Source organism: Triticum urartu, unplaced genomic scaffold (assembly GCF_003073215.2).
Source record: "Triticum urartu cultivar G1812 unplaced genomic scaffold, Tu2.1 TuUngrouped_contig_4552, whole genome shotgun sequence".
NCBI lineage: Eukaryota > Viridiplantae > Streptophyta > Magnoliopsida > Poales > Poaceae > Triticum > Triticum urartu.
The window spans coordinates 1-13,761 of NW_024115149.1; the positions used below are offsets into that span (position 1 = coordinate 1).

General features: G+C 47.4%; 1 protein-coding gene across 1 annotated transcript; it reads right to left on the minus strand.

Moving 5' to 3' along the window:
* Positions 1-824: 824 nt before the first annotated feature.
* LOC125527991 (probable RNA-binding protein ARP1) lies at positions 825-6,388 on the minus strand. Its single transcript, XM_048692504.1, has 7 exons — positions 6,063-6,388; positions 5,617-5,970; positions 5,378-5,501; positions 3,456-3,576; positions 1,927-1,960; positions 1,324-1,588; positions 825-1,168 (listed from the first exon to the last, which is right to left on the minus strand). The coding sequence occupies exons 2-7, from the start codon at positions 5,896-5,898 to the stop codon at positions 1,059-1,061; spliced, it is 936 nt and encodes a 311-aa protein (XP_048548461.1). The 5' UTR covers positions 5,899-5,970; positions 6,063-6,388; the 3' UTR covers positions 825-1,058.
* Positions 6,389-13,761: the final 7,373 nt, after the last annotated feature.

Consider the following 13,761-nt stretch of genomic DNA (forward strand, 5'->3'; position numbering starts at 1 on the left):
TGGGCGTGTTCCGGGTGGGGCCGGGCTCGCTGCGGGCGGCCGTTCCTGTGGGTCATCAGGCCGGACCTCGTGGCCGGCGACAAGGCCGTGCTGCCGGAGGATTTTCTCGCCGAGACGAAGGGCCGAGGGATCTTCCTGAGCTGGTGCCCGCAGGAAGAGGTGCTGGGGCATCCGGCGACCGGGCTGTTCCTGACGCACTCCGGGTGGAACTCGACGCTGGAGAGCATCTGCGCGGGCGTGCCGATGGTCTGCTGGCCCTTCTTCGCGGAGCAGACGACCAACTGCCGGTACGCCTGCGCCGAGTGGGGCATCGGGCTGGAGATCGATAGCGATGTCAAGCGGGAGGAGGTGGCAAGGCTCGTGCTGGAGGCCACGGACGGCGAGAGAGGCAAGGACATGAGAGCGAAGGCGACGATGTGGAAGGAGAAGGCCGCGGCGGCGGCAGAGGACGGCGGGACTTCGACCCTTGGCATCGACCGCCTCGTCGCATTCTTGCTTGGAGGGACCGATGGTCCTCAAAGCTGAAAACGTTGTTGTCTTGTTGAATCAGCCCCCTGATCACTGTGATGGGTATATGGGGTTGGAAACAACAGTATGATGTAACCATTTCCCACTGTTTAAAACCGTTGTGCGTCCATATCGACAGTATGCAAGACAAACTATGCATCTACGATGTCGTTTTCTCGGTGATGTAAGTAGTTTCACCAGTCCTACGAAGAACATTTATCTATCCTGTAACAATCGAGTGTCGTACGAACAAACCCAAAAAATTCATAGACGTGGACATAGAGAAGACGACTACTAGCAGCATATGCGTCCGGGACTTATTCTGGCGAATTCCATTTTCTGGCGTGAGGTTCAGTTTCGCAGTACAATGGGTTCACCAAAGAAATGCAGTGCAGAAATAGGAAAAGAATCAGAAACAATGAAAGAACAAATATTTGGATGCTATTTTTTTCCAGTCAAGAAACGAGTATTCTGGTACTCCTTTGCGAACCACTAATAGTCCAGTCCAGATCGGCATCAAATCATTTTGGTGGAGTTTTCACTTCAGCGAGTCAGTTCGAGGTGTTTTCCTCTGAATTTGATCTTTCAACAGGCGCTGACGCTTCTTGGTTATCTGTGTTTGTAGCCTCAGCCTCAGATACTGTCTGAGTTGGTTGTGAACCTGCAGCATATGTCAGCAGAAAGGCATGAGTTTGGTGCAAAGTTTGATCAAAGAATATGGCAACATAGTTGTTGATTCAACACATGAATGACATGAGAATGAAAACAGCAAAATGTTTATTTATTTTGGTGGTCTGAAAACTGAGAGTGACATACCGGATACATCATCAGACTGCCTTGAGATTGCACGAGGGGGCAACTGGAGTCTGAAATTAGGAGGGAGCGAAGGCGCTGCCTGGAAAGAACCCTCGGTCGGCTGCTGGAAGAACGGCGGCCGAGCGGCTTGCTGCTGCAATGGCGAGAAGCCGGCCCTTGGATTCTGGCCACCTGTCATGTACCCCATGTATGGGTATGGTGATGTTGAAGGGGATGTTTGGCCATACTGCTGAGAGTAGTATTGCTGCATTTGATTGTAAAAGGCCTGCATATAAGTTTTCAGACATTGTTTCAGTCAGCTCCTCGAATGGAAAGCTAGTGGGTCTGTATTGTGCTAGTGTCTGATTTTGGTAGACATTCTGTGTAACTTGTGATAAACTAATCCGAAACAGAATCCATGAACCGATCCAAGATCCAATGCTGAACATTGCTAGTTTTTAAAAATCCTAATTATAGACCACGAACACTAGAATGTGCTACTTGCTCCTTTTATGTTGGGTACTGCTGGTGTTCATTAGAGCTGATGTACAAAGTTGCAGTCGCATGTGGTGGAAGTAAAACAAGAGGAATGACAAACTTGAAAGAGATGAATATAGTGCTTACCTGCTGGTATTGATAATCAGGTGGGTACCAGTACCTGCAAAAGTTTACATAATTTCATCAGTGCCTTGTTAAGAAGATGGATAGGGATCAAGCCGAGCACGAGCCCACCATTGTCTCTCAGAGACATATGTACCGACAACCATGGCTGTAAAGCTCAAACTTCTTATCTCAGGCACTAAAGTATGTCCAGTTAAAACCAGGACCATATCAAATGAACACTCCTTCCTCTGCTTCCATTTTTTGCAGAACTGTACTGGCATTTAGTACTCCTGTTTTCATAACGGAAGCGCTTGCTTGCAAGAGTCTAAACACAGCTGGTTGCCTCCACAAAATTGCACTAAAGAGAAACGAGATGGCTATGCATATATGAGTAGAAATGCAGAAACCTGGTGCAGTTTGCAATTTTTTTTCCTGCAGAAACAACTCAAGTGGTAGTACATGTTCCTGGACGGACCGGTCAAGGAATCCTGCGCCAACGGTCTGTACTAGGCGCTGCCCATTCCAATAAATTTCACATATGGGGTACGTCAACCGCAACCCAGCAGCAGCGCTGCACCAAAAATATAGCCAAGTGGCACCAGAGATCTGGACGCAGGCACGCATTAAACTCTCCCAGCAAAGCAAAGCAAAGCCAACGGTGCGCAGCGAGCGTTCGCAGGCAAGGCCACACCCCATGCCCATGGTGGTCTAGACTAGAGAAGTCAGCAGACGGTGACGACGGCGGGGCCCACCGGGGTTGAATGGCCGTCGTCGCCGAGGCCGAATTAATGGACGGGCCTCCCACGAGGGCCCAACGCGCGGGGGAAACGGGCACGCGCGGGCCCGGCCGTGCTTCCTTGGTATCCGGAAGGAAACCCATCGGTCCAGTCAAGGAAGCGGCAGCGGAAACCGAAAGCTCTGCGGCGCGAAAGCAACCCGACCTGAGTGCTGACCTGACCTCGCTCGCTCCGAGCAGCGGCAGCGTCTAGTCAGTCGGGTTCGGTAACTGCCCCATCAGCTACACTAAAGAGCAACTACCACCGGTCGTAGTCCAGGAGTATAGGTGTGTCTACTTACGCCATCGGATCAAACTGTTCACCTCAGGATGGGCATCTCCCTGAACCACAAAGATGCAGCCCACAACGTCTATGTTGGTTCCTCACTTCAGCTAACGGATCAGTCCTAGTCTAGCTGTCTAGGAGTAGTTGTCTATTGTATCACACCACCGTGTCAAACACAAACTAATTTACCTCAGGATCAGCATTTTTGCTGGATCACGAGAAATGCAACCACCTTGACATGGGGCCGGTCACAGGTCACTACCAAACCATGCTTTGTCTGAATTTTTTTCAACTAGTGCTACCTTATTACTACGAAACTGGGACATTACCAACAGGCATTGCACCTGCCCAAGTGAGGGTTCAGAACTTGCAGCGCACCCAGATCCCACCATGTGTAGTGTACGATGGTGCAATGCGATTTTAAAGCGGGACTGACAATGATACATACAGTAGACAGTAGGCAGTGGTACATGGGGATATGGCACTCACCCGTACGGCGAAGGGTTGTAGAACATGGCGTGAGGCGGGGTGGGCATCTGCTGCTGCATCCTGCCGCCCATGTATGGCTGCGGGCCCGAGTGCTGCTGATCCGGCCCGCGCGGGGCCCTCCCTGCAGAGACACGAGCAAAATAATTTAGACATGTCACACTATTTTGTTGGGCTGCAGAGGAAGCAACTCGCACCCAAACAAACCAACAAATAAATGTGCTGTGAAGAGGTAGCAGATCACGCATGTATTGCAGGCAGGACGGGACGGCAAGGGGGGGCCACGCGGCCAGGTGTTGCAAAACAGTTGGATGGACTATGCACCGGGAGGGAAAATGCCATGTGCCCTACTACACAACTCCATGTTGCACCGGGACACACATGCATGGATGGATGGACGGACGGACGGATGATTTCCTACGCTCTTGTATATATCTTTCCAAAGGTTAGTTGATTGCCTAGCAGAAACCTTTCAGTCTTCATGAAAGGAAAAAAGGACACCAGATGTGTTCCTCTGTCTGCATTTTTACCAATATTCTTATTCTCAAATACAAGAATCTTCTCAAAGGAAGAATAATATACCAGAGGAACTGTGGGGGTTTCTTTATATGCGCATTGCGCGGATTAGAGCAGTGCCAAATAATGCAAGACTTTTCTTAGCTAGCTTGCACTACAACCTACGCCAGTCTGGTACTCGTGTGCTGTACTGCACTCCAACCATACATTTTTGAAAATACTAAAAAAATACAAATAATATGCAAACCCAATTATTCTATCATGAAAGAAAAGAAAGAGAAAGCTCCAATGAACACCGCCGTTCACCCAATCATTTGGAAAAGCACCACGCAAAATCCCGAATCAATAAAGTAACACCAGATGAAATATCACGAGAGACCAATTCAAGCAAACGCAGCGAGGTGAAGCAATCCAAGCAACATGCAGCATCTATCTATATATATTCCCCTGGGCTCGTTGACATGACACCCACCAGACTAAAACCCTGTCAAAGGCCAAGTACGAGAGTTGTATATGCAATGGAACTCTTTTCCGATGCCGTCTTGACCGGAAAGGCAAAGCGGCCGGGTTCCTGATTCTCCCTCCAGCGATAGCTAACATGCACCGCCCCGCTTTACACCGCATTCCCGCTGGAAGCCGCTTCAAATCGAAGCCAATTCTTTCCCAGTTTATGCAGCAACAGCAAAATGCTAGCTCAGACCCGTCCGTCATAACCACCGTTGATGCTCCCCAAAAAAGATCAAATCTGTAACGGGTTTCTATATCAATGTTTCCATGCTTTAACCATGAAATTGGCATATGTTTGACTCGAGAACTCTAGTTATATCTTCAGGCACAAGACTGAAAACTGAAAATCAATCATAGTCAAATCTTCAACTGAAGAAGAAGAGCTATATATACTTGTGGAGGCCGGAGTGGTAACTGATACGTAGTGGTCAAAATCAGTACTGTATAGCAGTAACTGAATGCAGAGGCCAGGCTGGCGAGGCACGACCCGACCCAACCCAGCCCAGCAGAGCACAGCCATGAGGCATGAGTGTGCATGTCTGACAGCCGGAGCATGCCGCCCCTCCCAATGCAGGCCAAAGTGCTCCAAGTCGTCGTCCTGCTCCGTCTCGGCTGGCGCCCCAGTCTTTTAAAGCTTTGAGCAGCTGGAGCCGGGCCCCGCCCGCCCGTCCGGCCATTAACGATCCTCTTATCCTAACCCGCTGGCTAACACGCAAGTAGGAGGAGAAGGAGAAGGAGAGACGCGAGCCCTAATCAAGCTTATCCTGCTAATTGCGTACGGCCGATCCCCGCTGATCATGTCCCGGTTATTTACTGCCATGCACATGCGCGAGCAAACGATGGGAGAGGGGGAAAAAAGGAGGGCATTGATTCGGTGTTTTTTTTGTTATACTGTTGCTCACCTCTCTGCGGCGACGGTCGCGGCGGGCCCATGGACGCAATGTTGCAGTTGGCGCGCCGGCCGGCGATCATCGGGTTCGGGTTCTGCACCGCCTGCTGCGCCGCCTCCGGGTCCCGGAACGTCACCTGCGGAGAGAAGAGAAGATGGGAACGCGCCCGATGAGAATGACGCACGGATCGCCGGCGATGGCGTATGTATCGGCGAGAGGGAGGGAGAGAGGGGGGAGGGAGGAGGACGTACGAATCCGTAGCCCTTGGATCGGCCGGTTTCGCGATCGGTGATGACGACCGCCTCGAGTATCTCGCCGTACTCCCGGAAGTGGTCGTGCAGCCCCGCGGACGGCGTCTCCCACGCCAGCCCGCCGACAAACACCTTGGTCAGCGTCGTATCGCCGAACCGCGACCGGTGGTACGGCACCCCGCCGCCGCCGCCTGCTCCTCCTCCGCCTCCGCCCGGCGCCTGCGCCGGTGACGAGGCGCCGCCAGCGGGGGACGACGACGATGCCGCCGCCGTCGCCGCCATCTCTTCTTCTAGCTCTAGGACGCAACCACGCGGCACCGCGCACGCGAAGTCCTCCTCCTCCTCCCGGCCTTGCTGTTTGGGTCTCGAGGGGAGTCGCCAAGTAAAACCGGGATGAAACGAACTATCGATAGCTGAGCTACCCTGGACTCTTAAGGAGACTTTACCCGATTGGTACGCGGTCAGCAGTGCTTTTGGCCGGGACGGCTTGGTCCGATCCGGCTCCGGCTCGCGCCCTTGCACGGACACCTCCCGCCGCCTGTCGCCGCTAATTGATCTCTCCTCTCGCTCGGGGTGGAAAGATGCGCTTCCATAACACGCCTCGCCCTCCTCTCTCTGCCTGGGAAGAGACGAGACGGGGGAGGAAAGGATATCTGTATGTCTACAACTAGGAGAGGGGGAGGGGGCGGCCGTGCGCTGGACGAGAGGGCTCCGGGGTGGGATGACAGCTGCATGACCTTTTCTAGCCCTCGTTTCCAATGGGTAGCTATAATAAGATCCCTCGACGCCTCCCTCCTGTTTGTATTCCATTGTGTGCGTTCAAATCCAATTCTTTTTCTCGATAGAGAGAGAGATAGAGGCGCTGGAGTCGTATCATCATCGTAGCAAGCCAGCCAGCCACCTTCCCCCACTTGGGCGGGCGATTCGCGCTGCCCCGACCTGTCCCTCTCGCGCGCCTCTCGGCCGGTCGATCGATCCATCGATCCAGGCACGTCTGCTGCTGCTGCTACGCGCGCGCGTGTGGTGCGCGGGCTAGCGAGCGAGCTAGGTGCACCACCTCTCCGGTTGCGGTTGCTTGCGGGCTTGCTTCTCCTCTGGCTTGCCCGCGTCGGACACGCCACTTTGGTTTTCGCCTCGTGCGGAAAGCCCCACACGCTAGCGCCGTCGGACGGTACCGCGGCGAGATTAGCCCGAGGAGGAACCAACGCCGACCTCGCTAGCGCTAATGGGGGTCTAGCTGATTAAACACTAGTAATGAAAGCGCGGTGATGTATACGGAATATGTACCCGGGGTTACGTATACGCGTACGTGTACCGGTCGTCATTTCTTGGCTGTGTGTATATGATAATTTATTGGGGAGGGAATTTGTGTGGAAAGAGCAACCGGGAGCGAGCTGTCGTGGATATCACTAGGGGGAGTTGTCCATGCATCGTGGGCGACTCTTCCAGGCGTTGACCGTGGAGGTGGTCGTTTCTCTCTGGCAGGGCAGGGCAGGGAGGAAGGTACGTCGTTAGTTAGTCGTTATTATCCACGAGACGAGATTAGCAGCGAGTCATCGGCGCGACGTCAGTGGCGCGTCCGTCCGCTGTGCTAGCTGGTGCATTGCTGCCGTGGACGCCATTACCAGATTATCAAGGGGCGTTCGCCTTGGCCTCTCGGCCAACCTTTGATGATGACCCACGGTGGCTGTTCTAAGACTAATGTAAAATTCCTGCTCCTGTACTAGCTTGTATGTTGGTTTGCGGGTAAAATATCCGATTAATAGGATCGGTGAAGTTCCACCTGAGAGCTTATGCATAGGTTCTTGGTTCGGTATATGTAATCTCGCTATCTCTTCTCGCTTATTCTATGCCACATCACTAAAAAAAAATCCTATGCAGCAATTATTACTGCAACTGTTGAAGATGCTCTAGACGGCCAAAGTACCTCCTAAGGGTCGTTCTACAAAAAAATAAAGTTGCATGGAAATATTGTATTCAACATTAGGTGTTACACATTTCTAACACTTCGCCGCATAATTTTAAAACAAGTATCTAGAGTCCATATGAAAATCCAAGCCCAAGAAGAATTTTTAGCGGCAAACCACCTTTAACAAACTTGTCGCCAAGAATCTTGGAGTCGGGAGTAGCCCTTTGAGGCTACACCATCTCGTTCTTCTTTATGAGTGTTCTCAACATTCCTTCTGGTATGTGTGAATGACAAAATGCATGTCGTTTCCATGAATTAAAAAAGATCTGGTAAGCGAGCATTCGGTCCATAGTCTTTTAGCAACCTAATGCTCCGTTATCGTCATATGGGACTAGGTGATTGGCAGCAGGAGAAAGAAGAGGGAGGAACATGGAAATAGCAAAGAATAAGGAGAAATGAATAATAAGAGGGAGGGAAAGAATTGATTGGCGAGGACAACAACGAAAACAATGACTATGGATGAGTTCCCCACCGAGATTAAGATGCATGGCGGGGCGTTAGCAAGTTCACTTGACGTCGTCACATGCAACTATAGTTGATGGTGGCATCTAGTCCATAACAAAATCTGTTCGGGGGAGGAAGCTTGTCGAATGGGAGATACAAACCAGAGAACTAATAAATGAAGGGGGTGTGGCGAGGAGGGGAGGAGCCTGGCGATGCAGAGAAAAAAATGAGAGGATGCGGAGTCACAAGATGATAGGAAAGAAGGGATTAGTTGTGTCACGGTTGGGAGAAGGTTCACTCATGTATGGCTAAAGCATGGATCCATGTTACCATCGTCCATTTTAAACACACTAGTAATAATGTACGTGCAATGCACGTTTATATTAGGTAGGATATTAGTTGCACGTTATATTAGGTAAGATATATCTGTTGCATGTTGGTATTTGGTAAGATATCAATTACTTTTTCACGGGAATGGTAGGATATTAATTACATGGTAGATTTCAAAGGATAGCGTTGACTCAAAACGTATTTATAACCAATAGCAGTGGTGGGTAATTAAAGCGTTAAACGTGTTTGGTGCTCAACATTGATGCGATTGAACCGCTAGATAACATGATTTGACGGTCGAAATGGTTTGGAGCTGCCCATTTGAGTCCTTTTATATTGGTATAGATGTAACCCGTGCCGGAGCCAGAAAATGTGTATCAGCGGCCAAGTGTTGTTAAAATTGGTTGGGGGGGGGGGGGGGGGGGGGGGGAATGTTGGTGGGCGGTTGGAAAATATGTTTTTATCAGCAAATAACCACCAATTTTGCCATTGTTCATAGCAAATTGTGAGCAAATTCTTAACGTTAGGGGGGCTATGGCCCCTGCTGGCCCCCTGTCTCCGCCAATGCATATAACTACCCAATTTTTGTCTCATATAAAGAACCAATGGTCGAGATTGCCTATGAAATACAATATTATCTTATTGCGTCCATTCACTAACAGGCAAGGTTGAGTATAGACTATAGACATTATACCACTCACTCCTCATGGGGAAACCTTCAACATGATGCAACCACAAGGGGCAATACATTGAATGTATTGGCAAATTTCACTAGTAAGTATAAGATACTTAAATCATGCTTCTAGGATAAGTGTAGAGTGGTTTTCTTTTTGCAGAAAGCAATGTATGTTGTATTCTATGTTGGTAATACGTGGTTCTACTCTAACATAATGGATAAATTGTAGAAACAAAAATCCTAGACATGCTGGCACAATCTCAATGGAGGTCCTCCCCATTGTCATACCAATAGAGGCAATATTCTCGTGTTCAACCCAACCAGTCGTAGTTAAGGAAATTATGGTGACAATACATTTCTTCCATTTCATGGCCAAGTTAGTCAAAGTTGTCCATAAACAAGGACATGTCTAATCATGATCAGTATTTACACTCTTGATAGGTTTGTCTACTTTATCCGCAAGACCTTGTCGAACCTTTTTGCCACTAAACTCAAGTGTAGAGTAGCCATGCATACAAAGACAAGACCTTTCAGAAGTAGTATCCCCGATATCATGTTGGCAGACCCATACAACCTACCATCTAACTACATCTCCTAGTCCGTCGAGTCAGATTTCCTACAACTTACTTAGTCAAGCCAGAGCCCATAATGACTCGTGGTTGCACATGGAACCTACTTAACTTGGAACCCGATCGACCTCTTTGAACCTACTCCTAAGTCGGTTGCCACCCTTCTTTTGCCACAAGAAAGATAATATCGGGGAAAATCATGTCAAAATTTCAGCTAGATCGGAGTTACGAATCTCCCGGAATTTAAGAATCGGTTTCGTCTAGAAAATAGGAACCCGAAACATAAGAGAACGAAGAGAGAGAGAGAGAGAGAGAGAGAGAGAGGTCCAATCTCGGAGGGGTTCCTGCCCCTCCACCGCCATGGAGGCCATGGAACAGAGGGGAAACTCTCCTCCCATCTAGGGGGAGACCAAGGAAGAAGAAGAAGGAGGGGGGTTCTCTCCGCTCTCTCCCGGTAGCTCCGGAATGCTGTCGGAGCAATCATCGTGATGGCGATATACACTAACAACTTCGCCGCCGTCAACACCAACTCTCTCCCTCTATGCAGCGGTGTAACACCTCTTCTCCCCGTTGTAATCTCTACTTTAACATGGTGCTTAATGCTACATATTATTATCCAATGATGTGTTGCCTTCCTCTGATGTTTGAGTAGATTCTTTTTGTCCTATGGGTTGATTGATGATCGTGATTGGTTTGAGTTGTATCTTTTATTTTGGTGTTGTCCTATGGTGCCCTCCGTGTCGCACAAGCATGTGGAATTACCGATGTAGGGTGTTACAATACGTTCATAATTCTCTTATAGTGGGTAGCGAGAGTGATAGAAGGTTATACCTAAGTAAGGGGGGTGTTGCGTATGGGAGTAAAGAGGACTTGTTACTTAATGCTATGGTTGGGGTTTACCTTAATGATCTTTGATAGTTGCGGATGCTTGCTAGAGTTCCAATCATAAGTGCATATGATCCAAGTACGGAAAGTATGTTAGCTCATGCATCTCCCTCGTATAAAATTGCAATAATGATTACCGGTCTAGTTATTGATTGCCTAGGGACAAATCTTTCTCTTGTGCTATAGAAAGCTCTTTACTAAAACTAACTTAATTATTTATTTATCTAAACAATCCCTAAATTTTATTTACATGCTTTTTATTATCTGGCAAACCTATCCCTTTGCACCTACAAAGTACTTATAGTTTTATATGTTGGGAAACCTAGCATGCAATTTCAAAAAAAATCCTACGCTCACGCAAGATCTATCTAGGAGATGAATAGCAACGAGAGGGGGAGAGTGTGTCTACGTACCCTCATTGACTGAAAGCAGAAGCGTTTGACAACGCGGTTGATGTAGTCGAACTTCTTCTAGCTCCGACCAATCAAGCACTTCTACCTATTGAGCATGCGTTGGTTTTCCCTTGAAGAGGAAAGGGTGATGCAGCAAAGTAGCGTAAGTATTTTCCTCAACTTTTGATAACCAAGGTATCGATCCAATAGGAGACTACAAGCAAGTCGCCTAGTACATGCACAAAAAAATAAGAACCTTACAACCAACGCGATAAAGGGGTTGTCAATCCCTTCACGGCCACTTGCAAAAGTGAGATTTCATAGAGATAATAGGATAAACATTTTTGGTAATTTTTTGGTATAGATTGGAAAATTAAGATTGGAAAATAAATAGTAAACTAGAATTGTAGATTGCAAACTTATATGATGTAAAGTAGACCCGGGGGCCATAGGTTTCACTAGTGGCTTCTCTCAAGATAGCATGTATTACGATGGGTGAAAAAATTACTGCCGAGCAATTGATAGAAAAGCGCATAATTATGATGATATCTAAGGCAATGATCATGAATTTAGGCATCACGTCGGAGACAAGTAGACCGAAACGATTCTGCATCTACTACCATTACTCCACACATCGCCCGCTATCCAGCATGCATCTAGAGTATTACGTTCATAAGAATAGAGTAACACATTAGGCAAGATGACATGATGTAGAGGGATAAACTCAAGCAATATGATATAAACCCCATCTTTTTATCCTCGATGGCAACAATACAATACGTGTCGTTTCCCTTTCTGTCACTGGGATTGAGCACCGCAAGATTGAACCCAAAGCTAAGCACTTCTCCCATTGCAAGAAAGATCAATCTAGTAGGCCAAACTAAACCGATAATTCAAAGAGACTTGCAAAGATATCAAATTATGCATATAAGAATTCAGAGAAGAATAAAATAATATTCATCGATAATCAAGTTCATAAACCCACAATTCATCGGATCTCGGCAAACACACCGCAAAAAGAGTTACATCGAGTAGATCTCCAAGAAGATCGAGGAGAACTTTGTATTGAGATCCAAAGAGAGAGAAGAAGCCATCTAGCTAATAACTATGGACCCAAAGGTCTGTGGTAAACTATTCACACATCATCGGAGAGGCTATGGTGTTGATGTAGAAGCCCTCCATGATCGAATCCCCCTCCGTCAGATCGCCGGAAAAGGCCCCAAGATGGGATCTCACGGGTACAGAAGGTTGCGGCGGTGGAAAAGGTGTTTCGTGGCTCTCCCCGAAGGTTTTAGGCTATAAGAGTATATATAGGCGAAAGAAGTAGGTCGGCGGAGCTGTGAGGGGCCCACAAGGGTGGGGGGCGCCCACCCCCCTGGGGCGCGCCCTCCCGCTTCGTGGCTTCCTCGCTGCTTTCTTGACGTCCACTCCAAGTCTGCTGGATCACGTTTGTTCCAAAAATGATCCCCGCGAAGGTTTCATTCTGTTTGGATTCCGTTTGATATTCCTTTTCTGCGAAACACTGAAATAGGCAAAAAAACAGCAATTTGCACTGGGCTTTCGGTTAATAGGTTAGTCCCAAAATAATATAAAAAGGTATAATAAAGCCCATTAAACATCCAAAACAGATAATATAATAGCATGGAACAATCAAAAATTATAGATACGTTGGAGACGTATCAAGCATCCCCAAGCTTAATTCCTGCTCGTCCTCGAGTAGGTAAATGATAAAAACAGAATTTTTGATGTGGAATGCTTCCTAACATAATTTTCAATGTAATTCTCTTTATTGTGGCATGAATGTTCAGATCCAAGAGATTCAAGATAAAAGTTTAATATTGACATAAAAATAGTAATACTTCAAGCATGCTAACCAAGCAATTATGTCTTATCAAAATAACATAGCCAAAGAAAGCTTATCCCTACAAAATCATATAGTTTGGCCATGCTTCATTTTCGTCACACAAGATGCTCCCCTCATGCATAACCCTGATGAAAAGCCGAGCAATGGGTTCATACTTTTTAACGTGCTTCTGCCTTTTCAACCCTTACGCAATACATGAGAGCAAGCCATGGATATAGCACTATAGGTGGAATAGTATATGATGGTGGGGGTTATGTGAGAAGACAAAAAAGGAGAAAGTGTAACTTTGACGCGGCTAATCAACGGGCTATGGAGATGCCCATCAATTAATGTCAATGGGAGGAGTAGGGATTGCCATGCAAAGGATGCACTAGAGCTATAAGTGTAAGAAAGCTCATAAAAAAGGAAACTAAGTGGGTGTGCATCCAACTTGCTTGCTCACGAAGACCTAGGGCATTTTGAGGAAGCCCATCATTGGAATATACAAACCAAGTTCTATAATGAAAAATTCCCGCTAGTATATGAAAGTGACAAAATAAGAAACTCTCTATCATGAAGACCATGGTGCTATTTTGAAGCACAAGTGTGTAAAAAGGATAGTAACATTGTCCCTTCTATCTTTTTCTCTCATTTTTTTGGTTTGGACATCTTTGGCCTCTTTTTTATTTGGGCTTATTTGGCCTCTCTTTTTTTCACCTCACATGGGGCAATGCTCTAATAATGATGATCATCACACTTCTATTTACTCATAACTCAATGTTACAACTCGATACTAGAACAAAAATATGACTCTATGTGAATGCCTCCAGTGGTGTACCGGGATATGCGATGAATCAAGAGCGACATGTATGAAAGAATTATTAAAGTGGCTTTGCCACAAATACGATGTCAACTACATGATCATGCAAGGCAATATGACAATGATGGAGCATGTCATAATGAAAAGGAACAGTGGAAAGTTGCATGGAAATATATCTCGGAATGGCTATGGAAATGCCATAATAGGTAGGTATGGT

Bases quoted from the DNA above. Each gene is read 5' to 3' on its own strand.
- LOC125527991 (XM_048692504.1), bottom strand. From the start codon at position 5,898: ATGGCGGCGACGGCGGCGGCATCGTCGTCGTCCCCCGCTGGCGGCGCC. The intron at 5,502-5,616 runs GTACGTCCTCCT...TTCTCTCCGCAG, and splicing joins GATCCAAGGGCTACGGATTC to GTGACGTTCCGGGACCCGGA. The intron at 1,169-1,323 runs GTATGTCACTCT...CATATGCTGCAG, and splicing joins GCAGTCTGATGATGTATCCG to GTTCACAACCAACTCAGACA.